Below are 25,713 nucleotides of genomic sequence, written 5' to 3'. Positions count from 1 at the left end.
ACACTTAAAAACTTTAAAGCATAGATTAAAAAACAAGTTGTTTTTTTTGATAAAGATGGCCTGGGGAGGTAAAAAAAATCCTCTTCATGGGAGGGAGGGGGGGTCATGTTGGGATTCAAATAAAAGACAAGTAAAACACTCAGCAGAGAGAGAGAGAGCATAACGTGCAGCAGATGAAGCAATGAGGCTAAAAACGGCAAAACAGTAAAAAGAGATCAGCTGCACAAATGCGAGCAGCAAAACAAGAAATAAAACAGAGTAAAAGGAGCAGCAGAAGATGGTTACCACCAATACAAACAACCTGAGAGGCTACCTCCACCTGAGGGAAAACACGCTTGTTTATGACAGATGGAGAGCAGCAGGAGCAAACACAGCCAGAACATGGTGAAACAAACAAAAAAGCGGTGAAGCATTAATCACTAATTACACCTGTTCAACATTTGCAATAGTCTGCAGTATTTTAATTGGATTTTGCAGGGTTTTTTTTTATCCCACTGTACAGTACATCAGTGTCAGAGTTTGGTTGTAATGTTAAGGTGGAATTGTCAAATTAATTTCCCCAGTGAATCGTATCTATTTGTTCATATCTATCCTGTCATGCATGAATTGCCCTAACGTTGACAAAAATGAGTTTCCTCCCTTTCACTCTTCAGCTGTTTTTATTATTATTATTATTATTATTATTATTATTATTATTATTATTATTATTTCTTTCCCTCATACACTCTCTGTTTAAGGTCAGGGAAATATTTTCAAATGAGTTGTATATGTTTTCATGTTACTGATGTTGGAATTGATCCTTCTGATCACTACATCTGTCAATTTTTTCAGTCTAGCAGATATATTTAGCTATCATTTGAAAATATTATAAATCTTTTTTAAATTAGTGGGTCCCACAGTAGTAAATATAAGATGGCTCTTTTGAAGGAGCAGTTCAAATCAAAAATATATATTTTTCCTCTTACCTGTAGTGCTGTGTGGATGTCTGCCTTGTTTGGTCAGAGTCAAACCAAATTAAATGAAAAGACCAAGCTACTAATGTTACGCTGAACTCAAAACGATAGTCAACTAATGACAAACTCATTTTTAGTTTTAAGTTTGCAGTTTGTGAGAACAGATACACACACTGCTTAATCCATTCCTTATACTTTTGCTCTCATATCAACGCTGCGAAACACACACACACACACACACACACACACACACACACACGCACACACACACACACACACACACACACACACACACACACACACACATCAGCTTTGACATTTGGAGATATCCAAATCTTGGTTTGACTGCTGCTTTCTGTAAGCCACGACTGGAAATATTTTCTGTTCATTGGAGGGGTTTATGAAATGGTCATCGTTACTGTTGTACCCAGTTTTCCCATGGGAACGCTGCCCACAATACCTTCCTCTTGTGCCACTGCTCAGAACAAAATCTCTGCTAGTGAGATATCAACTGCCAGCTCTCTCTCCCCTTCTGAGCCCAGCCCCTTCCCTGGTGGTGTTACATAATGCAGCTGCCATCTTAGCCAAGCGAAGCGAATACCAACTCCCTGTTGTCTTTGCATTAATTAATTGTACTAAATGTCAGTAGCTGCTGGCAAGGGTGCAAGCGATTAAAGACAGCCATCATTTAACAGGTCATGATTTTGATAAGGGCAATTAGCCCACAAGCTGCTGCAGAAAATCGATGCACAAAGCAAGAGGCTGCCTTCCAGAGATTCCCAGTACTGTGGCCTCCACTGTCAGGAGGAGGAGGAGGAGGAGAGGACAGAATCACAACAAGACTCGCCTAAAAAAAAAAAGTGAATGAAAGGCTTGTTATGCAAAAGAGAAAATCAAGCTGTCATAAAACTGTTGTTGGAAAACTAAAGTGGGAGACAAAAAAACAGGAGCTTTGTAAACTTTGTTCAAGTTCAGTTTGGATCAGAGAAGCTTGTACCCAACTTTTTTTTATTTATTATTTAATGAAAGCCCTGTTTTCATACAACTCCAAAATTACAAGTGTGCTTTCATTTGTTCCAAATCGTCTGGTGGTTTCAGAATCCATTAGTCAAACACAATAAAAACCTGCAATGCATTTTTATTTTTGAATAATAACAGTTATTCCCAGAAAATACTTGATGTGTCAATAAAAGGCTGCTCCTCGTCCTTTGACTATGCATCTCAACTCCTGTGATTATGTGTCCGCAGGCAGGTTTGCTTCACATGCATATGAGTGATGCTGAGGGAAGATAAACCATCCTGTGGTAATGAAATAGTCTGCTGCTGACAAATGGCAGTCTTCACAGCTCAGGCTTTATTAGGTTTAGCCCTCTTTAAATGTCTCCTCAGTGGCTTGGAGAAAACTTTACTTTCAGCTGTGAGGCGCACACAGCACAGACAATGTTCAGGAGCATTAACTTTATTCGCTCTCAAGGTGGTGTCAGGCTGTCGCTTTCTATCATGTGAGCATCCCTCATCTCCCATTGCTGTTTTCTCACAGCCAGAGGAAACAGCAATGTGTTCATACTGATGTATGGTTGAGATTTTACTGTGACATTTAGAGGCTCCTACACAGAGGCCATAATATTGACGGGCTGTATCTGACATGAGAATGTGTCAGCTATACCATGACATACAGTGGTAAAAAGATGATGGAAAAGATTGTATTTGTCAGTTACTGTATGCCATGGGCCCCCTGGTCGCACAAAGATTTATCACACAGAAGTGAAAAAAAGAAAAAGAAAAAAATAGAAAAAGGTTTTCATAGCAGTGGTACAAAGTGTTTAGGGGAATTTTTATGTTCTTTTTTCTGACATTTTGAACTTTTTGTGGGTTATTTTTCTTCAGCACATATTTGTGATATTGTGGGGAAAAAAGCCTTTCATAGCCCTTTGGTCTCTAAAGTCCCATTGTGAGCATACCTCACTGAAACCTGGTCTGCCTCATGACTAAAGCAATGAACAATAACTGAAACTTTCAGCCCATTCGAAACTGCCCCAGAGTGGAAGTTAAAAGGCTGTGTGAAGTGTCTAACTAAATCCAGCAGAACTGGCTTGTTGTGCTTATTATTCAAATTATTTAAACTCTGCGAGTCCTAAAACTGATTTCATGGAGCAGATACTTGTGGCTTTTATTTTCTGTGTTACCCAAAAGTCATAATTTGTTGTTGGAGCAGCTCATAACAGCGAAGGCTAGAAAAGACTTCAAACTGTTTGTTAAAACTGGACTAAATTCAGTTTTGTAGATTATAACCTTCATTTTAATGGAATTTGATGAATATATGACTCCTGATCTCCCTGAAAGATTTCTTATGTGCTTGTGAAGTGAAATCTTTTACATGACAGTGTTACATGTGAGCCTACAGGTGAAGCCCACTGCAGTTCATCTAAAGATATCTGCTAAAAGGTTCAAAGAGGTGACCTAAAGCAGGTTAGCTACACACCTGAATATGTGTGAAACGGTGAAAAAAGCCCTTGATCTTTCATTTCAAGTAGCTGACACCAAATCCTGACCTCTTCTGTTGATATTTTGGATTCATGACATGCCATTATACATCATTACAGCTTCACTGGAAATATCTCAGTATGATAACTCCTGGATTATATATATATATATATATATATATATATATATATATATATATATATATCAGTTTAGTCATCTACACACAAAAAAAACATCCATCATACTCCTCAAATATAATGTTTTTAATGATGTTAAGATGTTTGTTTTCCATTTTATCTTTCACACTGAGGCATGTGGAAGAGGAGAAATCACTGATTAGACTATAGGCCTACTGGTGAATGTGAATTATGAATGTGTAGGGAAGTTCCTCTAAACAACAAGGTGTTCTTCACCTTCCGTGTGTACTTAAAGATACCTCCTAGACATGCATTAAGACAAATACTAATACTAAGTCTGCTTGAAATAATAACTTTCACGCACAATTACAGACTTGTTATCCTTAGTGTGGAACCCATACTCACTGATGATGAATGCAGCGAAAAGATTCTTCTTTCGTGCCCCACCACCTGCAGTCGAGAAAACAATATGTCAGGGTTACATATGGTCTTCCCACTGACCTTCACTCTTTCAATGCATCTTGCACATTCACCTTTCCATCCAACATATGGCTGTTAATGATATGGTGGAAGCTGGTAGTCTCTATGGTGGATTTTAGCCCGATCCTCTGCATCCAGCTCTCACCTTGTGTGTGAGTATATATATATATGACACTGTTTTATAAATGTCAATGTACAAGCTGCATTTTCATATTTCCACTCCCACTGTTAGTCATAAATGCATGTTGAAATGCTCTTAAACATCTTTTCAATGCTTGAAAATGGCACTTCCACAACCATTCCACCTGTCAATGCGAATAAGAAGATGTTCAGTTCGCTCCATTAGAGAGGTTCTTAAACAGCTTCACCACGGCTGTTGTCATGCATACATTCATCATATGTATCCAAAAATCAACACTGTGGTAATCGCTCAGTCATAATTCTTAAACTTGCGTGTCTTAAAAGAGCTCATATTGAAACAGAATGTTTTGAAATTCACAATGAAATGAAAGATCATTAGCAGGGAGGTGGTGGTGGCTCCAATGTAAATAAAAAAATAATGAAAAAATGAATCACTTCTATTCATAAATAATTTAAAATTAAGTATAAATGCACTTCCTGGTGACATTTTACAGATCACAGAGTAGACTATAAACATAATGACACAATCAGAAAAACTGACACCTAATATTTCATGTTCGATTCGTAGCAGCAGCTGTCTCTTGTAAAATGCATGCCTAGCCTGAAGTCTGTGTGAGGTGAACACTTCCTGATCCACAAATACCTTTATATTTGTGGGAAAAGGCATACGCATGGTTTCTGTACATATAGATTGTTTTATACATCCATCCATAGTCATAGCCTCATCTGCACGAGTCCCCTCTCCCTCCTTTAAGAAATCAAAGAAATCAAAGAAAGCTTTGGGCCAGGCCTTCACTGAAGATGGACATCAACCCAACAAATGACATAGGTCTGAGAACCACTGATGGAAACTGAGACGATTCATTCAGCCATTGTTCCACCTGCAGCAGTAACTTCAGTGACAGTGACACTGATCAATGACCCGATGTGGTTCTTTACAACAAAAAACCTATGCAGAACACCGTGAAGAGACACATGATGAAATATTAACTTTCTTGATTCTAAACTGCTCTGGCTGTAAAAATCGTCCGAAACTTTGTCAGAATCAGCCCACACTTAGTTGAAATTTGCCCAATTTTGAATTTTGCAAAAGTCAAAAATTGCTTAATCATCCACAGTCACCACTCTAATATTGTCAACCAAGCAGTTGCTGAAATGTTGGCCATAAAGATGAGTATGCTCAGTAATGTTAATTATAATAATTTTGCCAATTGCACAACATATGCAATTTAGCATCCAGCAGTTTCTAAATGATGGAGACCCATACTGTACGTTTCTAACATAAAACTATGGAATGCTTAACTTACCGGTAAACCGGTAAAAAGACTGCAGGTGATCACACTGCTATCACAGGACCTTAGGACTGCAGGTAGTAAGTTAGTATGTACATTACATCTGATAATAATGTTACAGAAATCTGGCATTTGTATGTCATTGTAATCAGAAACTGTGATGCCAAACCTCACAAAATACAAAATTTCTTGCATAATGTTACTTAATGTTCAGTCTTAATCAACGGTTGAAAAGTGCTACAATGCAATACATCAGTGTTTCCCAACCTTTCTTGAGCCGCGGCACATATTTCACATTAGTAATTTTGTGCGGCATACCGTCCGGCAAAAATGTTTGGATCAGTTGGCTGCTCCACCCGCCACTGCACGCTGCCCGCCCAGAGTGGATGAAGCAGGATGGCCCCCCAAGGCACAACCGACAACTGCCGAGGTTGGGAATCACTGCAATACATGTTCAATTAGTATAGCAATTAACTGTGTTAAACCCCTCTTCCAGACTTCATGTCCAAAGATAAGAAATATTCAGCAGAGTAGCTACAGGCAAATGCTTCAACAACACTGAATAAAGGAGTATTGTTACAGAGAACAGAAGAAAATAAGACAATGTTTTTCCATTTTTAAAAAGATAATGTATTACATTACATAAAAAGCCTATGAAAGCATTCTCCATACCCTTTACAAATGTTTGTTTCATACAAATTCCATAAAAAATTATTTTACAGATAAGCAAAGAGCTGTGGTCTTTGTTGAGGGAATTCATAGTAAAGGACACCCTGTTATATCTCCACAAATACAGCTTGTGAAAAGTCACACTGCTTTTCTTTGCTGCTCTAAATTTCATTCTCATTTCTCTGTCAAAACAAGAATATGACAAATTGATGAAACAACATCTTGTGCCATTAAAAAAAATACAACAAACTGTGTAAACTTAATTCAAAACAGCAAGAACACTGAGCAGAGTGTAAACATAATAACACAATCAGAAAAACTGGCACCTCATCGGTTCACCAGCAGCTGTCTGTGTATGTCTGCAGAATACTGAAGAAACATGAAGAAATACCGTTTCTCAACATTCACACTCTTGATTCTAAAACTCTGTTGCTGTAAAACACAAATCCCATGCATTGAGCCTTTAAACAACCTCAAAATGTGTAACGCTTTTGGGGAATCTATGCTCTCTCTGTTTCTCTCAGATTCTGTGCATCCTAACAATATTTCCGTTTATGAGTGAAACCAACGAGTGATTCATGATGCTGTGGCTTTTTTACATAACAAGGTGTTTTATTAGTATCACCTCTGTGCACTTTGGGGGGGACTGATAATGCTAGGAGCAAACACTAACCAGAAAAAAACAACCTCCCATTGGGAGGGATGAATGAAACACGATGCATCAAGTGGCAAGCTGATATTAAGGAGGCCAAAGCGTCATAGGATGAAACCATTTCTGCAAATTGGATATTTGCTCTTCTTTGGGTACAAAACAGAAGAGGACATATAGGTGGGGGCTGATGTAACATGAATTCACAGAGCAGGCAGTGTTTAACAATAATGTTGAAATACAGAACAGACCCAGGGGTTTGGGTTGTACTAAACAATCAAGTGTTTGTGGCCTAAAAACACTATAAACATAATCCACTAATCACTAACATTAATACAAATAAAGACTCAATTTTGTTTGTGTTTGGGGTGCTAAACCAGGGACTATATTACATTTTATCATATTACAGACACATATCATGGAATACTGTCACAAACCAATTTTAATGTCAGACAATTCAAGAGTATACTACACGTAATAATAATAAAAAAAAATAACAATAAAGTAACGTGAAACATTTAATGCAACATTTTGGTGGTCGACCATGAGACTTAGTCGTAACTTAGTAATCAGTCTATTACTGTTGACACTGTTTTGTAAACCACATTAGGTTGAAGGATGAGAGGAGTGACAGCATCAGTCATTCTAGCAAGTGCCCCAAAACAATATATTTACATACAAGTCACTAAACCCTGTAGAAATTATGATGAGACCTGGCAGATGTGCAAGTGAACAAAACATCAGACTTTAAAGGTGCAATTTCCATCCATCCATTTTCTATACCGATTATCCGTCAGGGTCGCGGGGGAGCTGGAGCCTATCCCAGCTGACTACGGGCGAGAGGCGGGGTACACCCTGGACTGGTCGCCAGTCAATCGCAGGGCCAACACACAAAGACAAACAACCACACACTCTCACACTCACACCTAGGGGCAATTTAGAGTAGCCAATTAACCTAATGTGCATGTTTTTGGTATTGTGGGAGGAAGCCGGAGTACCCGGAGAAAACCCATGCAGGCACAGGGAGAACATGCAAACTCCACATAGAAGGGCCCAGACCGGGATTCGAACCTGGAACCCTCTTGCTATGAGGCGACAGTGCTAACCACTGCACCACCGTGCCGCCTAAAGGTGCAATTTGTTTCACGTTTTTGTGCCTATAGCTAGCCAAATCTTTACCATAGTGTTGTGACATTATAAAACAGATTTATTTTTTATTAGTGGATTGTAACTGTTTTGGTGAGCACAGGCAAACAAACAACCTCTTGTGGCATCATAGAGGTCCACTGCAAAACTGTTGCATACAAACAAAACTGAAACTTTTGGTGGGATACCAGGAATGTACTGTAAAAGTAATAAGTTAAGTAAAAGTGAAAAGGTGTTTGAAGTATATTGGTTGTGCGACAGCTGCCTTTCCCTTTGCCCTTTTCTGAAAGCGGAAAAATCATATTAACCCATACCAACATTTTCTACTCTCTGTTAACAAATAATATGCTAACAAGACGTGTTTTCACAAAATAATGACAGTGCACATGCTCACATGCTTGCATTGCATTACTAAACACCATTTGTGAAAGACGCATTCATACTCTTAACTTGGCTAAAAAATACACCAAGTTATTTCTCATAGTTGCAGTTCTCTACAGTCCTACAAAGCTTTTGTAGGGTCCACTTTGAAAACATAATTTTCAGTCGCGGCAGGCAGCTGTGATAAAGCACTGATAAACACAATGCGTGTTACCTGTTCATGACCAAATAGCAGACAGACACTGTTAGTGACTAGGCAGTGAATGTAGCAAATCATTTAAAGCCATATTTCCCACAGGAGTTGGGGCAGAGCAAAACAGCTAGAAAAAGGCTATATTGGACTGAACCTGTTTTGGAATTTTTTATAGATTATTGTACTAAAATTTACAGATGAGTACTTGTGTGCACATCTGTTTATGTGTACTTCCATGTTGTTTTCCATATGGTGCTAAGTTAAAGAAGCTGTTCATACCACAGTTAAATCCACTGCAGTGTGTCACACTGGAAAAGCTTTTCATTAAGCTTAAGCTTAAGCACAGCAATCAGATAAGTGGAATAAAAAGCAATGTATTTCTTTTGGATATATGGTTAAATAGAAATATAAAGTTGTAAAAAATTTAAATTCAAGTACCTCAAAATAGTTCCTTGCTGGAATTAGTGCAAAATGTTATTCAAGCAGAGAAGAGAATCGTCTCAGTTCTTTACAGGCAGCCGAGTGGAATTTACAAAAGTTGGCTTTTAGCTGAGAACCTGAGCACAGCTGTTGAAGTTTATCTATGTCTCTAAGCCGCTATTCAAATCCTTCTCCTGCTTATTGCTATTCTTGAGTTTCAGCTTGCAGAGCTTAAATGCACATTGCATGAATTCTGAGTTGAGTACTTCAATGATTTCCTCAATAAAGTAACAGGTTTCTTCACAGACTTATGGAAGTATAACAGCACTAATGAAATTAGGGAAAAATCACACTGCAGAATAAAATTAAAAACCAAAACCCATTTGAAGAAAGCCGATTAAAGCCAGGGTAATACTGACAGACACAAGCAGTAAAAACCACACACACACACACACACACACACGCACACACAAACACACACACGCTTACCCGGATAGGCACACTCATTCATTTACACTGAAAGGAGAACACTCCTGTATCAATGCAAACATCTCTGCTCACACAGACACTCATGATCACACAACATATTAATTGAGTTACATGCGCACACACTCGTGCACACACACATACACACACGCACAAGCTTACAGTTACTGTCAGTGATGGGACTCAGCTCTGTGTTCTTTGTTCATTCAGTCAATTACTTTTGTTTTATGACAGCCAGACCTTCTGAGCAAACACTTTAATCTCTCTCTAATAAAATATTTCCACAGCTCATGTTGAAAGAAGACACCTCCACATTTCCCCAAACTGCTTTGTCCACCCATGTTTATTTGCTTTTTGTTTAATAGCCAGAATTTTCCTCATCATGTCTACCCTAGCAAGAGAGAGATTATTTTCCAGCTCCATCATTCTCATCTGTGATGCTGTTTGTAACCTTCTTACACCTGGGTCAACATACCTACGATTATTTTTCCACCCCGGCAGATTTAGTACATAGTAAGCCCTGCAATAGGTTACTAATTGTACTGTTTGTGAATGTTCCTGTTTGGATTGCATATCCCCATGTCCCTGTAAAATAAAATAACAGTGTAATGGGTCTATGGATGCAGGATCTTTGGGAGGTCCCTGAAATGATGCATAAGGTCACTGCAATTGAATCCTTTCTGGTAATACTATAACTCCTGCCCACTGAAACGTAGCAGCGAAATCACAGGCTGTTTATCTCCAGGCAGCAGTTGCATCGCTTTGCCTTGTGTCCAGCTTGTTGTTTTCATATTTCTGTTTTAAGTTCCCACTTAGTCAAATGGCCGCTGGGGAGGAGAGGTCAACAGATGCAACAAGAGGAAAAGGAGGAGGAGGAGAGAGGATGAAGAGAGTGAGTAATGACAAGGGAGGAAGGGAAAGTAAAAAAAAAGAAAGGAGGAAATGGAAGGATGAATGATGAGAAGAGAAGGGGAAATGGGAGAAAGGGATTAAAGGGGACAGGAAGAGGAGAAAAGAAGTAAAAGTCAAAGCAGAAGAGATGCGAAAAGGAAGGGAGATGAAAAAGATGAAAAAAAGGCAACGTACAGTGAGATGGAAAGAGAAAATAAAGACAAAACAGAAAGAAGAGTAAATGAGAAGAAGAGAGTAGGGAAGAAAAGAGAGAAAGAAGTGGAAAAGAGCAGAAACAAACAGGAATAAAGCAAAAGGAAAGAGAAAGGGGGCAGTAAGAGGAGAGAAAAGGAAAGAAAATGAGGGAAGAGGAGAAGGAAATAAGGAGAAAATGAGAAGGGAAGCAGGAAGGAAATGAAAGAAGAAAACAAAAAAGAGGAGAAAAGGATACAAGAGGAAAGGGGAGGGTTTATGAGAAGCATAAAGGAAAGGATGGAAAAACTCAAAGAGGAGAGGAGAGGAGAGGAGAGGAGAGGATAGGATAGGAGGGGAGAGGAGAGGATAGGATAGGAGGGGAGAGGAGAGGAGAGACGAGAGGAGTGGAGAGGAGCGGGGGTGGGCCCTTCCAGAATAAACTTGGCTGTTTATCGTTTAATTCCCGCAGGAGGGTTGAAATCCTGTGAGAACTGACTACTGTGGAACCCTGGACAGACTCCATGTGGAGAGGGCAGGAGGCACCCCCCCACACACACACACACATACGCACACACGCACACACACACACACACACAGTCATGTTTCCATCACTTTTAGGGACGTTATATAGACTTACTTTAATTTCCTGGAGGCTTAACCACCCCCACAATAAACATTACTTACCTGAACCAAACCCTAACCTCAGCCTAACCTTAAAGCAAGTCTTCACCCTAATATTTAAGGATTTACATTGTGGGGACTTGTGTTTTGTCCCCATAAGTAAGGCACGTTCTCATAATGTGACCGTGTAAAGAGATTTTTGTCCCCACAACTACAGCAATACACACACACACCACACACACAGTGTGAAGGAGCCAGCTATGATCATAACTCAGCAGGGCGCTGTGCTGAGAACAGCAGCTCACCACCTGCTCCGTCAAAATCCATTCTGACAGCAGAGTTATTGATAGAAATATGTTCAGCGACACTTTTATTGAAGCATTAAGTCATAAGAAATAGATTTTTCTATCTGTCAGGATGGTAATGATGAATAAGGATGACTGATTGCCAGAACGTAAACATCCGCTCCCTGGGTTTGATCGACTTCTCAAGATGGGCCTGGCGAGATTGTGACATGTTTAATGAAATGGGAACAAAGGTTGTGAACTGTTTCCCATGCTTTTGTAATGGGGGGGGCATTTTGAGCATCATATCACGTAATTCTTGACTAATGACCTACCAAGTGCTGAGAGCACTACTTTGATGTGTTTCTATTTCTCCTGCATGTTATGGGAGATTGATGTCTGTATTTCCCTCAGATAACTCCCCCACGGCCTGAGCAATTCCCCCAGAAACAAACAAGAACCCAAAAAAACGAGACAAGGAAAGAGTGAAGGACCGCGCCAGATGTCGTCCTCCCCGAAGCTCATCGGCTCCCACTTTCTTTTTCTTTTTCTTTTTTTTTTCTCCTCCCTGGGCCTGACGCTGACTAGCTTTTTCATGCACAATCGAAACACAAATGATTATCCCATCAGTATTCACGGCCAGGCTTTCTCCCCGCTGCTGTCTGCCTCTCTGCTGCCCATGCGTAGCCGTCTGTTTCTGTCTCATTTTTCACATTTTGCATCTCTTTTTCAGCCCACTGCCAACTCTCCTGCTGAAAGGCACATTAAATTAAAGATTGAAAGAATTAAATGAATTAAAGCAGAGGTTCGACATTAAATCTGCAGACGTTTAAGGACATGCAGTGTATACATGTTTCCTCAAAATGTGTCCACGTGGGATGGGAAGGGAAGAGGCAGATGGAGGAGAGGTTAAAGGGGAAAAACAGCGTGGCGCCTCCAGAGCAGAAAGCAGAATCTTCTCTTTCTCTTACCACTAAGATCAAAATGTGTCGTAGCCTTGCCTTGCCGAGTCTAACTCCTACATTACCAAGTTAATACACACGTCATGGATGGATGGACAAACACACATCAAGACTCTGTGCTGTATTGATTAACAGTGCCCTGTGAAACTGAGAGCAAATAACGTGGCTCCCTGCAGACTTGCTCAGAGAGCCATTTTAAGGCTGACCTTTGTTGGGAAGGGATGCTGTGAATTCACTGGCATAGTCTGAAAGTGTTTCTGAGCACAACCTGAGCAGAGACCAGCGAGCAGAAGCTTCAGAGAGGAAAATCTCTCAGATATGACTGTGTGAACGGTGTGAGTATAGAAGACTGTTGCGCAATGGTGGGCTCTCTCTCTACTTACTTAAAGTGACTGTTGGGTTTTTGGAACAAAGCCTTATGGTCTATTTCACAAATTATAGCCTGCTATTCACATGGTATAATGCAGTCTAATGTGATGCAACAAGCCTGTGTTATCACTTCATTTGAAGGAACAATGCTGACATGGTGGCAAAGTCCAGCCATAGCCGCCACTTTTCCCTAAACCAACAAAAGAAAATATTTGTCTCCAACTGATTTCTCTTGTGCAATTATGCTCCATGTTTCACTGTTCAAATATTTACAAATTCACACTCTCAGGGGAACATTTAACTCAATTTGTGGGTAAGCACTTTTCGGGAGAGACCATGCTGCCTGGCACTATTTCATATTTTTTAAAAACACAACAGGAGGCACCTGGAGTCTGCGCTGAAGTAAATGAATGAAGGCAGTCTGTCAAAGTGAGAAAGCGCAGATTTGCCGGTGCTCTATTTTGACACTTTATAGTATGCAGCTGTTTTGGTAATGACTTCTTCAGTTGTGCACAACGTCCCAGGGATTCCACACCCATATTCTCTAAGCCACTCCACTGTTTAATGTACACACTACATGTCTGCTGCTGCTGCTGCTGCTGCTGCTGCTGAGAACGTTCCAGAGAAAATGCCGGTGGTTTTTCTTCCATTTGTGTTTGCCAGCCACATAACCCAATTCACCCATAAATATGGGCTATCATGTCCATTTTCCATGCCTGGGCCTCAGACTAACTTACCACTAGCATTGATATGAAAGATGGGCCTTTTGTCTCAGGGAAATAGGATTATTCTCATCGATGGGAAGAGGGGAAAATCACATCAGCTTTGACAAAAGGCGACTGCTACATCAGAAGATGGGAGTCAGAATGCAGTTTGGGTAGGGTGTTACATATACAGGAATTAGCACAACAGAGCTTGTAGAGCTTTCAACATCTTGTCATGCAAATAGAGCAGAAGGCTTTAGCATATAGATGAGATGGACTGTATTCCTACCAAAGTGGCTTGTGTACTCACTTCACTCTCTCTGAATTTCTCTCTGTGTCAGACACACCTGCTGCTCATGAACCTTTGGCACTACTCTCAATTAGCTGTTTGTTTTCACAATATTAAATCATCCTGGGAGTTTACCTGCTACTTTTTTTTGTCTCTGTGCTTGCTTCTGTCTGTCTGTGTTCTTCTTCCCTCCCCACTGTCTCCTTTCTCTCATTATTACATTTCCACTAACGTTTTCATCCATCTGTCTGCCATGCAACAAAGGGGATCGATGTCATGATAATACCGACATATTGGATCATATTCTACACTATTTGGATTCTTGCTCACTGGCACACACTGATAATTACCTGCAGTTTAATGCCATTATTTTCTGTAATTTGCAGGCTTCAGCTCTACTTTTAGTTTTGCAGAAAGGTTTAACCTGCACATAAAATGCCAGCCTTCTGAATTATTCATATTTACCAGATGGTTGACTTGACTGCTATTGTTCTTGTAAAATTAAATGAAATTATAAGTTGAATTGTTTCCACGAGTGCTTATAATTGTAGGTATTATACGATGCCTTAGAGGAGATTGTCACTCAGATTAAGATTACAGTTCAGATACAGAAGGGAGAGCAGAAAACAGTGAGGCTGCTGTCTGTTAGACGAAAGTAAGAACAAGAACGTGGGAGTGAAACAACCCACAGAAACCAGGTTACACAGCGACTACACATTTACTGCAAACTGAACACAGAGAGACTTGAGAAATATACTTTCCCTTGAGTTGTTTGTAACTTGTTGAGCCAAAAAGTGCATTGTACCTCTCCTACTGCTACTCCTTTTGCAGAGTTCTTATTAAGCAATTCAGTGATCTAAGGGCTAAAGCTTGTTTTAAATATATTTCTTTATAGCTGTATGTCTTTATGAGTTTCTACACAAACACAAAATTTTCTGACAAACAAAAAAGAAAAGTGTTAGTTATTTTGCATGACAGATTTGTGTGTGTGTGTGTGTGTGTGTGGTGGGAGTCTTCTCAAGGTTTTGAAATGGCCAGGGTTTAGTTGGAAAAAGGTGATGTCACCAAGCACATTTACCAATCAGAGTTAAGCAGCACTAGCGTCTGACACAGTCTGTGGGTTGTATGCGAGCGTTTCCATTCCATTGTCAATCAAATCACATCAAACTGCATACACAATTCTGATGACGCAGTAAATCTGAGTTTTGAAGTGTTTTTCAAGAAAGAATACAGAAGAGGGCTTTTTTTTTTCATTTTTGTTGATTTTGTCATGAAAATTTATAGGCCAACATAACATTTAATCTTGTGCCCACATATTGGCTGTTGGCTGGCCTAGCAAAGATACAGCAGGGGTAGCAGAGGCAGTGTGGCGTAGGTTAACACAAACACATTAATCAGTACTGTAAACTCCAAGTAGTAGTTGCTTACTTCGATCATACTCCACACTGTCCACACTGCTGACAGTTTATGGCTGTTTACGTTTGGGGGTGGCAGGGTGTGTGGAGGTGAACGTGACATAGACTTGTAGCTGGTGGGCGGTTTATCCCAGGGTACGTCATACAGTTTTCACAGATTTTTTAGGGGTGGAGAAGAATTACTGATCTTTCTCCAGAAAAAAGGAAAACAATTTCTAAAGCAATATCACAGCAGTTCATGAAACAGAGATGAAATTTAATCAGTATTATTGGTATACCTGAAGTCTTTTTTTGTCACAGTAAGCACAAGAAATTATGGAAAATTCTTGCCCATGTACAGGAATCTTCAAGACCAAATGTCAGTATCAGTATTTCACCAGCTGATTTTTATTAACATACACATAATCAGGATTTTTCTCTCACCTTAACTAACCATATAGATTCAATGTTAGGACTGTTTCAGTGTTGTGGCTGCTAACCAAAGTGTTTTTGTTGTCTTAAATCTAACCACAGACAGCATTCAAACCCTGGATTCTGGTGAGAGTCTCCTTCCCTGCCACTCCAGGTTTGTAAATGCAGTGTTTCATCCAGTCAAATAAAGGTAATGCAGTCACAAAAAAATAACATTCATGTCCCCGTGCACATATCCTATAGTCAAAGGGTGCAATAATGTGGCTGTGCGTGTACTTTGCCAAGTCAAAAAAGTGAGTATTGTCTTTAGTTACTCTTTCAGTTTAAAATTAAAATTTAATGGGCTTTGAAAGTCTGGCAGCAACAAAGCAGAACAAGTCATTAGCCCAGCACATTTGCCATATTTATCAAAATAAAATACCGGTGTTGTTTATGGAGAATTGAGGGAAACATAATCCACAGAGCAGTGAGTGAGCTAGAAGAGGTCTGGTCTTCAGCAGGCTGAATCTGTTTGGTATGAAACACCACAGTCAAGTCAGTTTGTGTACCGTGTGCAGTTTACTGAAAACACCTCCCAGGATTTCTGGGAACTGAAGTTCACATTTTTTAGTTGTCTGCCATTTAAATCAATGTGAGGCTTCCCAGGGAGGCTTTAAAAGTCCATTTCATGACTGTTTTTTGGTGAAAGATTCATTTTGAAAATAATCTGCATGGTAGTCGATCTCTTAAAGATTGAGATTATTAATTATTAATTAATTACTAACAAACTATGACCTCAAGTTGAAGTGCTCCACAGGAAATAATGCATTTTTATTTATCAAAAAATGTTAAAGGACTAAGCTGGAAGCACCAGGCAGCACCGGCATGAAACACACCTCCAATATCATCAGTAAACTACAGTTGTGACTTCTGATCATCTGTCCAAGGTGATGTTTTGTGCCGAGGTGTCACATAAAGCTTTGAAACAAAAAGAAATCAGTCTGTATACCTTCCATCAGCAATGATCTCTTGCAGCCTAAAGATCACATTTATCGAATCACAGTCACACTCCCAGAAAATCTGTTTACCAGCACATACAATACACAAGTATTTTTGTACAGCTGTGAGGAATAAACAATAGAACGCCAAATATTTCTAAGATAAACACCAAAGAAAGATTTTCTTTGTCTCCCTGTCTCTTTAAAGCACTGTCACACACAAACACTTGGCAAAATTCATGACAAACACAACAAGCTGCTATTCATGAACCAGCTGCTTTCATTAAGTCACCGTTATTAAGGGCTGCAGCAATGAAACAGCGGAGTGCTCAGGTATAATCTTCTTCAAACGCCCACCGGCCTGTCCATCAGCACACACTAGACAGTCATTACAGACACTACAGCAGCCCACTTCAACTGCCCTCTCTGCTTCACACCAACTCTGCTGTTCCTGTGTCACCGAGCAGATATTCTTCTCTGCTGTCCGTCACTCGCAGAGAGACGAGTCGTTCCAGCACAAAGAGCTCGAATAATGAAGAGGGACAGAGAGAGAGAGTGAACTCAAACTCTTTGTTGCTTTTATCTGCTATAATTACAGAGCCACACAGAGTGCTAGGGCCCAGAAATGTTTTTTTAATCTTCCACCTTTGTGAAACACTCTCTCATCAGCCTGTAATACTCTTTTTAACCATCATTGTGCCAAAACTCTACCGGGATGTATGGCAGTGGTGGATGTGTGGCAGCCGTGTGCGTTCCATCAGGGTAATTGGCTCTTTAACGGGAGGTTCTACTGGGACACAGAGTATACATTCATGAAGTGCAAAATTCAACTAAGCAATTAGTCAGGTGACAGGAAATCAATCCACAGCTGTTTTGGTAATTTCTTCTGTTGATTTGATGTTTTGATATGAAGCATGAGTATGCAAAATAGGTGCTGTCCAAAGAAAACCATGTATTGTCAAATCTGGTGATGAACATGTTAGGATTTCCTTTGATCATTGAGACAATCCACCTGTTTCCAAAGCTTAATAAACTCTCTAAAACGCCTCTATATTGTCTGAAAAGGCAAAATGCATTGTCACAAAGCTGAAAACTCATGGCTCAGGAAACATTTTGAAGATATACAGGTTTCACAGGACAGCAGGCATGTGTAACAATGTGTAGATGTACATGTGTGAGTATGCACATGAGTGTACTGTGCACTGTATTCTGTATAAGGTGTGTACATGCATAATTACTTTTAAATGTATCTTTGTGCCTACATCTTTATATATAACATTTATAATAATTGCCATAACTTAAAGATCTATTCAATCATTGATTGACTGATTAATTAATTAATTCATTAGTCAGCTGTCATGAGAGGTGTATTAATAGTTTGTTTTATCAGTTTACATCATAGAACAGCATCACATCTTAGACTTTAAATTTTTCCCATAAGAATGTCTTGTAGGACAGATTTGAATAAATTTTCCCTTAATTAATAATAATAACAATAATCATAACCATAATAATAAATTTAATTTTTATAGCACTTTTCTTGACAATTTAAAGGCAGTTAGACTAAAGCGAGACTAAATAGGAAAAGGGGATTAACAAATTGTATATGAAAAATTAAGATCAACATTTCAGCTTCTAAAAGGAGGATGTTCCCCTTTTCTCATATTTACTTTACTGTAAATTAAACATCTGTGTGTGTGTGTGTGTGTGTGTTTTGGGTGGCTGCACAAAAGTGAAAGATTTTTAATTGACATTTTTACTGTTTCTCAACATTTTACAGACTGAATGATTAATCATTTAAGCAAATGAAAATGTGCAATGAAAACTTTAATTGACTGTCTTGTCTTTGTTGAAAATTCCCAAACAGATTGCAATAAGACACATTCACATACAAATTTGGTCTTTTAGGAAATTGATCCCCTGTTGCTTCATCTCCCAGGTGCTTTTTGTGCAAGGACCGCAGCGTAAAACCGTCTCCCTTCTTCAACCAGACAGAATTACACTGCAAGTCTAATAATCATGTCGTATAATTCTGTGTGGTTTCTGGGACGATGGGAACTGATTGCTCTCGATCATAATGAGCTCCTGGAAAATAGATTTGTCAGGGCAAATTATTTTCCAGGGAAATATCCGCTGCCCAGCGTTGTTTTGTGTCTCCAATCAGACCCAGAGGCCTGACAGCTAATCAGCCCACCGTTAATGACACTGGGACTAAATGATACCTTGGAAACATTTTTAAGAGTCCTCCCTCAAAGAGGAGCTGACAGCCAACTATCAGCTGGCTGCTAGAAAATATGATCCTACTTCAACAGTATGTTCTTGAATATTGTATCATTTAGATGACAAATACAGACTTCCTGTGAAATTGCTGCATTTAGGACAAGCAAATAAAAGTAGAGGGTAAACGAGAGTGAGTCATCACTGTGAATAATCATGAATATTGCAGCCACCTCGAATAGGCGGATGTCATACTGAATAAAAGGTGTACAGGTTTAGCATGTGGGTGCCTCAAACGACACTCATCGTCATCGCGACCTTTTCACCCCTACCACCTACGGCACACACACACACAACGCAGCCACACCTCCTCTTCCCATTAAAATACCCCCTGCAAATGATTGTTTGTCCGGTATGATTTTTCTGCCTGCTGACATTTTGTCTCCGTCTCATTGAATGGTAGCTGCACTTAGCCACCATGCTTAGCTTTTTGGAGACGGATGTGCACTCTAACCTGATGATCCATGCCCCGATTTCCCAGAGGCAATGTGTGTGTGTGTGTGTGTGTGTGTGTGTGTGTGTGTGTAAAGAGAGGGGTCTGCTGACTTCAACAGCTGGCTTCTTCCAATAGGCTGTCAGTAAGCACATCCGCTTAATGATATCACTGCAGCTTGTTGATGCGTAAGGTAAAGAGAGGCAGACACAGAGGAAAAGGAAGGCAAGATGAGACAAACATAAACATATTTATCACCGAATGTCCACTCACAAACCCCCTGTGCTGCTTGACAGTGTTTAAGGATACATTCACATTTTTCAAGTCTCTGAAATCTAATATATGTGAGAGCATATCACTTGTTTCAAACTATTTAATGATTTTAATACTAGCTCTAAATGTTTGACAATAGAAATACTCAAATTGTATAGCTCTTTGATTATCACTGAAGAGTAGAAAACTGCTTTGTCAAAATCAGAATTTTTATTTCAAGCATCTTATCTTTTTCATCTCTTCACATATACAGCTGATGCCATCAGCAGATCCAGGAAACGGATCTGATAACATCTAATGGAAAGGTAGGGTGTTTTGCTGTTCATTATAAGAAGGTCCAAAGCACTTAAGGCATTTGTTATCTTGCCATACTTCTTAGATTTTCATTTTCATCTTGAGCACCAATGGCCTTTGTATTACTTTGTTATCCTTTGCTCTGCCCATATGGATCCTCTGGATGAACTCAATATTGTGATCAATAAAGAAGTGAAGATAATGATAATGGTGGATAGACAAATACAAGGACATTATAAGCCAAATCAAGTGACCAGCTTCCAAAGTGACTGTCCTTTAAGAGTGATATTCACTCTTTGCCCCACTATTTCCCTGCCACCGATCAACGAGGAAATACTGCTGTGGATGAAGACCACTGTGGCTACAGGTCACAAGGCTAGAAAGTAACAAATACAAATCCTGAGGAGTCATCAAATCAGCAAAGTAACTAAGAACTGAGAGATACACAGCAAAATCTGAGTTACCTTTGCTAACATAATAAAGTAAATCAGGCTGTATGAGCAAATCTCCTAAGTCTTTTCAATTTTTGGTCTGGAACTTTTGGTCTGTAAGTGGAAAAATCTGTTGTCATTTCTGTCAAAAGTTACACAGTCGTGCTTCAGATATGTATTTTGGCACAGATCAGAACTGTCATTTGGTCCTCTCATCTCTAAAGGCTTTGTTCAGACTCCCAGTTTCTTTGGCATATCCAGGTTGTACCCAGGCCAATACGAATTTCAGTGTGTCTGAGCTGAGCAGAGCCCATGCTGCTACTCACAGAACGATATGAAGGACAACACAGGCCAGCAGTATGGGAACAGACAATTAAATACGTTGTCTGCTCTGAGACTTGACAGCCGGTTGCTTGGAGGGTGAGATGAAGGATGTCCATTGCCCCCAGAGTACAAAATTACTGACAACTGCATCGTTAGCACAGAAACCCATGCAGATAGGCCAATCGTTAGGTTGGTGACGTTTGGATACATAAATCTGATCTCATCACCTGCGAATAGCAGGGCAGGCAGACTGTCTTTAAGAGGTGATTTGAGAAAGCACTGTGATCCAAGCTCCAAATTGTAATTGCAAGCAGACAAGATCTATTCAAAGTAAGTATTAAAAGGAAGCAAGATTACAGAAATTATTAAGTCTTCTAAAGCCCTGAAAATAAGGGTAAGCGTTACTATATTATGAAATACCTGAGAAATGAGAAAATCTATCCTTTGACTTAAAAAATGGCAGTTTTGTCAGTGCCAGAATAAATTAAAAGCCCATTATCACCATTGTCTTTATTGACTCCTTGCTTTCAAGTTTAGTTTTCTGATATGGTCTCTGTTTTTGAAAGGGGGAGAAACATTTCTTTTTATTCAAGCTGGTTCTTAACGTTTGGATTCTTTCTGAAGTAATCTCTCCTATAAAATCTTCCTCAAAACTGAACATGGAGCAGCAGCACGACTGCAAACTTGTCTGTCCAGTGGGAGATCACCCCGTGTACTTACATGAGCCATGAGCTGCAGATACACATGTGCATTCACACACACACACACACACACACACTGTTTTTCTCACAGACTCACACATTTTGTAAACGTGCCGGGAAACACTCCACCAGCTGAATACGAGCGCACGCTGGGCCCTGTTAGACGAGGTGCTGGATATACTGTCAGAGAAACTCCCAGAAGAAGCATTTATCTTTCTGAGGATAGTGCTGTTCGAGTGCCTCCCTGGCTGTCAAGGGAGTGCATTTACTTACGCCCCCCCCCCCCCCCCCCCCCAGCTATATTCTCTGTATTCACTGCACACACGATAGTCGCTCTTTTGTTTTATTCAGCCACTCACACATGATAGAGGGAGCAGAGTACAGAAAGAGGGCGAGACCAGTCAATCAGGTTTTGATCTGACAGACTCCATGTCTTTACTTAATGGCGCATACCGTGGTAACACAAAATGGCAAATGAACCGTTACTTCTCCACTTCCCTTGTCTTGCATTACAATATATATAATATATATATCTTCATCATAGCCTATCTGAAGCCTAAGCAAGCACAAACTTGAAAGAAAGAAAAAAAGTATTTAATTTTGGGACAGACATGTAAGACAAAAGACCTCCGTCTAATCACAAACAAGATTAATCCGAGGACTGAAGCACATTTGCACATATTCCATTTAGGTTCATTAAGAGCTGAGCTCCTTGTTAATCCCTTGCAAAGGTCATATTTCAACAGATCGGTGAATTTGCACTTTTCTGTTGGAGTGCAGCTAAAACGCTGGAGAGAGAGGACTTGTGGGTTTCCCTTCCTTTCTTCCCAAAGCTTTCATACTTCTTTCACCACAGGTAAAAAAAAAAAACTTTTCATTTTGGTCACATTCTGAGCGTACAGTCACAGTGACACTCAGCAGCAGATATTTTGGACACTGAGCGCTGTCTTTTTGCATTGCTCCTGCTTCTTAGCTTCTGTTGTGTGTGAGCGTGTGAATATGTGTGTGCGTGTGTGTGCGTGTGTGTATGTGTAAAAATAGGGTAATACACAACGTCACAAACCTGTTGTTTTAATTGAGACCAGTTCAGGAAATGGGTTTTATTCTTTCAAGAGCCAGCATTTTTCCCATACTTTGTCATTATCATCATCGTCGTCGTCATCGACCTTACCGCTGCTGTCATCACATCATACAAAATGGCACAATACTGTATCCATAACAAAGAAAATAAAGACAATAATTCAGTCAGGTCGTTTTGTAAAACATACCGTCGTAAAGTACAACACATATCACAACTTCACTATGTTTCTTTTATAAAAATAAAAATCACATTTACATTAAAAACATGGTTTCACTGTGGCGTTCTGTTCTGTTTAGACCTCTCTGTGGTTGGTGTTGAAGCTGTGGGTGGTGGAGGTTTGGAAAGGATGCTGCAAGTAAAGCTCGTCCTTGGAAAGACTTCCAAGCAGTTACACCTAGGGCATTCACAAGCCAATGACCCATGCACAATGGTCCATGTACTTTATAATTTATGCACAATAAAGTAAAAAAAAAAAAGCATGTATATAAAGATGAAGTCCATCATACATATCTTCTAGCGTCCCTCCTGCACAGTATCTTTTTGAACGACCTCCTAAAGTCATTGTTGAAAATAGTGTAAATGATGGGGTTCAGCGCACTGTTGCAATAGCCAAACCAGAAGAAGAACTTAAACAGGGTGTCGGGCACTGGGCAGGACTCGCACAGCGTCATCAGCATGTATGTGAAGAAAAAGGGAAACCAGCAGATGACAAACACTCCAATGACCACAGCCAGGACAAAGGTGAAGCGCTTCTCCCTGTTCTGTCGGCCCTTCCAGCGGCTGCCCTTGGTGCTCGGCGCCCGCTTTTGGACGTCATTGTCTCCCGGTTTAATTTGGCTCAGTTTGGTTTTCCCTTTGGACGCTTTCTTTTTAATCGAGCAGGGATTGTTCACCTTGTGGTCGGAGGAAGACGACTCCTCAAGGTCCACCCCGTTGACCTCACCTTTCTCCTCATCCACTCCTCCTTCTCCTCCCATTGCCTCCTTTAACTCTATGTCCCGCTCTCCATTCAGCTTCTCATGGCAGAGGCAGTCCCCAGCATCACCTGCGCCCATGCCGTTCTCCTTCTGGTTGGCAGCGGCGATGGCAGCCATCTTCGGAATCTCCTTCCGCTTCCTGTCTCCCGGTGGAGCCCGTGTTCTCTTTTTGGCGATCTGGTAGATCCGCACGTAAACCAGGACCATGATGATGCAGGGGAGGAAGAAGGAGCCGATGCAGGAGGAGATGACGTACCATTTATCGTTGTTGATCTTACATACAGGGTCCTCCTCACTGTTTTCTTTTTCCATGGTGATTAGAGGTGGAAAGGAGATAACCGCCGCAATGATCCACACAATGAAGATGATGCACTTGATGCGTCGAGGCGTTCTCTTCAGGTTGTACTCAATGGCCTGCGTGATGGACCAGTAGCGGTCTAAGCTGATAGCACACAGGTGGGCAATAGAGGCGGTGCAGAAAAGAACATCAAGCGCCAGATATATTTCACACCACACCTCACCAAAGTACCAGTATCCCATGAGCTCATTTGCCAAGGAGAAAGGCATCACGAGGGTAGCCACCAAAATGTCCGCAGACGCCAGAGACACCAGAAACAAGTTCTGCGGAGCTCTCAGAGCCCGACTTGTAAACACAGCTATGACCACCAGCACGTTGCCAAACACCGTCAGCATGATCATGATCCCCACCAGCACAGTGAGTGGCAGGGAGATCTGGAGGTTGTAAGGGGCCGCGTCTGGCAGAGTCTGGTTGGTCTCGTTGTCAAACCCCATCGGAGCAGATTGGCCCACTTCCTATGTGAGTTCACCTGAGGTTAACAAATATCATCACCAGACAGGACAGAGCTAATAGCTCACAGCAGGGCTGAGAAAGGAAGCAATGGAGGCTGGATTTTTTTCTTTCATCATGTTTGGCTCCCCAGGGATAGCCTCTTATTAGTTATGTCAGTTTATCTGAAAATATAAGGCAACACAGGGGGGGATAATCAGATACTGTCAGTACTACTTACACTTTTCAATCAGTGATGACATGTTTTATACATTATGGCTACTCATTTTACTTCAAGCATAATGACAGCTCTTTATAAAGTGCAGAATAATCTTACCTGAGACAAAAAGAGGGTGACTGAACCTCCCCAGCGACAGAGACGCGAGAGGCATTTAAAAAAACCGTCTGTGGGGAACTTCTTTAAGCAGATCAATAGGAAGCAAATAAGATCCATGTGGCGGATGAAGTCTTCCCTCTGCGTCTCCTCTCTCTCCCCACACAATGATCCCTGTGCTGCATCTAGTTGTGCTCAGTAGCGGACCTATTAGAGCGCTAATCGTGTTATCCCGGGCGCTGCCGTGCTGCCGTCTGCGTGTGGAGTCTCTCTCCTCAGTGTTAACCAGTGCGCCACTCCCTCTCTTTATAGCCCGCACGCTGCAAAAAGTGTCACAGCTCACCGGGTCACTGTGCGTCCACGGACTGTCAACACCGACTGACATGTGACACCACAGACAATAACATCAGCTGCAAGCCTGTAACCAAGTGAAGGAATTACAGCAGGGGTGGAGAGGGCGCAGAAATGAATTATCGCGAGCCAGGAAAAGAAAATATTCATTCTATCTATGGAAATGCATAGGCGAGGATACATGCAGGGTCAGTTGAATAAAATAACATGTTACAAATGGGCCCAAAACATGGACAAAGTATTAGATTAAACTCCTTGTTGTTGTTGCCTGTTGAGTTTACTTGTGCAGCCAGGATGTTCTCTGACATGACTCCTGGTAATAGATTGCTTTGCAGTAATTGCTAAGATTTTGTTCATTGTCACTGTTCAGTAATGTGATCATTTCTAAGGTTGTGGTTGGTATTATTGTTAAAATGGCTAACATTAGAAGTATGTGAAGCATGTGCAAGGTTAAAGTTATTTGCAAGCTAGCCAGTTTCTGGACAAATTGGTGAACTCAAGCGTATTTTATTCGCCAGCTAGGAGCTTGCATAGAGGGTGACACCAGTCCCACAGAGACACTCCTGTCCCGTCCCAGTCCCATGACAGAACACAAGAAGTCCCTTGCCCTCGCTTTTATTTATCTGTATATCAAAACTGAGCTATTGTTACTACGATTCCTGTCACACAGACACTCCAACTGATGGTTTTTTTTTTTTTTGTCCTGTCCCAGTCACATGGTGAATAGCAAAATTCATTGACAATACAAAGTGACTAATACATGTAGGTGTAGTACCTTTAATTTTTTTTCTCTAACACTACAACAGTCCGGACACTGATCTGGAAACAATAAAAAAACTGTTTAACATACTTAAAAACTGACAATATATAAAGATTAAAGCACAGGTCCAGTCGGGAAAGA

The 25,713-nt window shown here is 40.5% G+C and overlaps 1 protein-coding gene across 1 annotated transcript; it reads right to left on the bottom strand.

The window, feature by feature from the left end:
* Positions 1–22,348: 22,348 nt before the first annotated feature.
* adra2a (adrenoceptor alpha 2A) lies at positions 22,349–24,771 on the bottom strand. Its single transcript, XM_046408177.1, has 2 exons — positions 24,465–24,771; positions 22,349–24,312 (listed from the first exon to the last, which is right to left on the bottom strand). Exon 2 carries the CDS (start codon positions 24,130–24,132, stop codon positions 22,864–22,866), a length of 1,269 nt encoding a protein of 422 aa, XP_046264133.1. The 5' UTR covers positions 24,133–24,312; positions 24,465–24,771; the 3' UTR covers positions 22,349–22,863.
* Positions 24,772–25,713: the final 942 nt, after the last annotated feature.

Source organism: Scatophagus argus, chromosome 2 (genome assembly GCF_020382885.2).
Source record: "Scatophagus argus isolate fScaArg1 chromosome 2, fScaArg1.pri, whole genome shotgun sequence".
In the NCBI taxonomy this organism is placed as follows: domain Eukaryota; kingdom Metazoa; phylum Chordata; class Actinopteri; family Scatophagidae; genus Scatophagus; species Scatophagus argus.
This window is presented reverse-complemented; position numbering and strand designations above follow the sequence as displayed.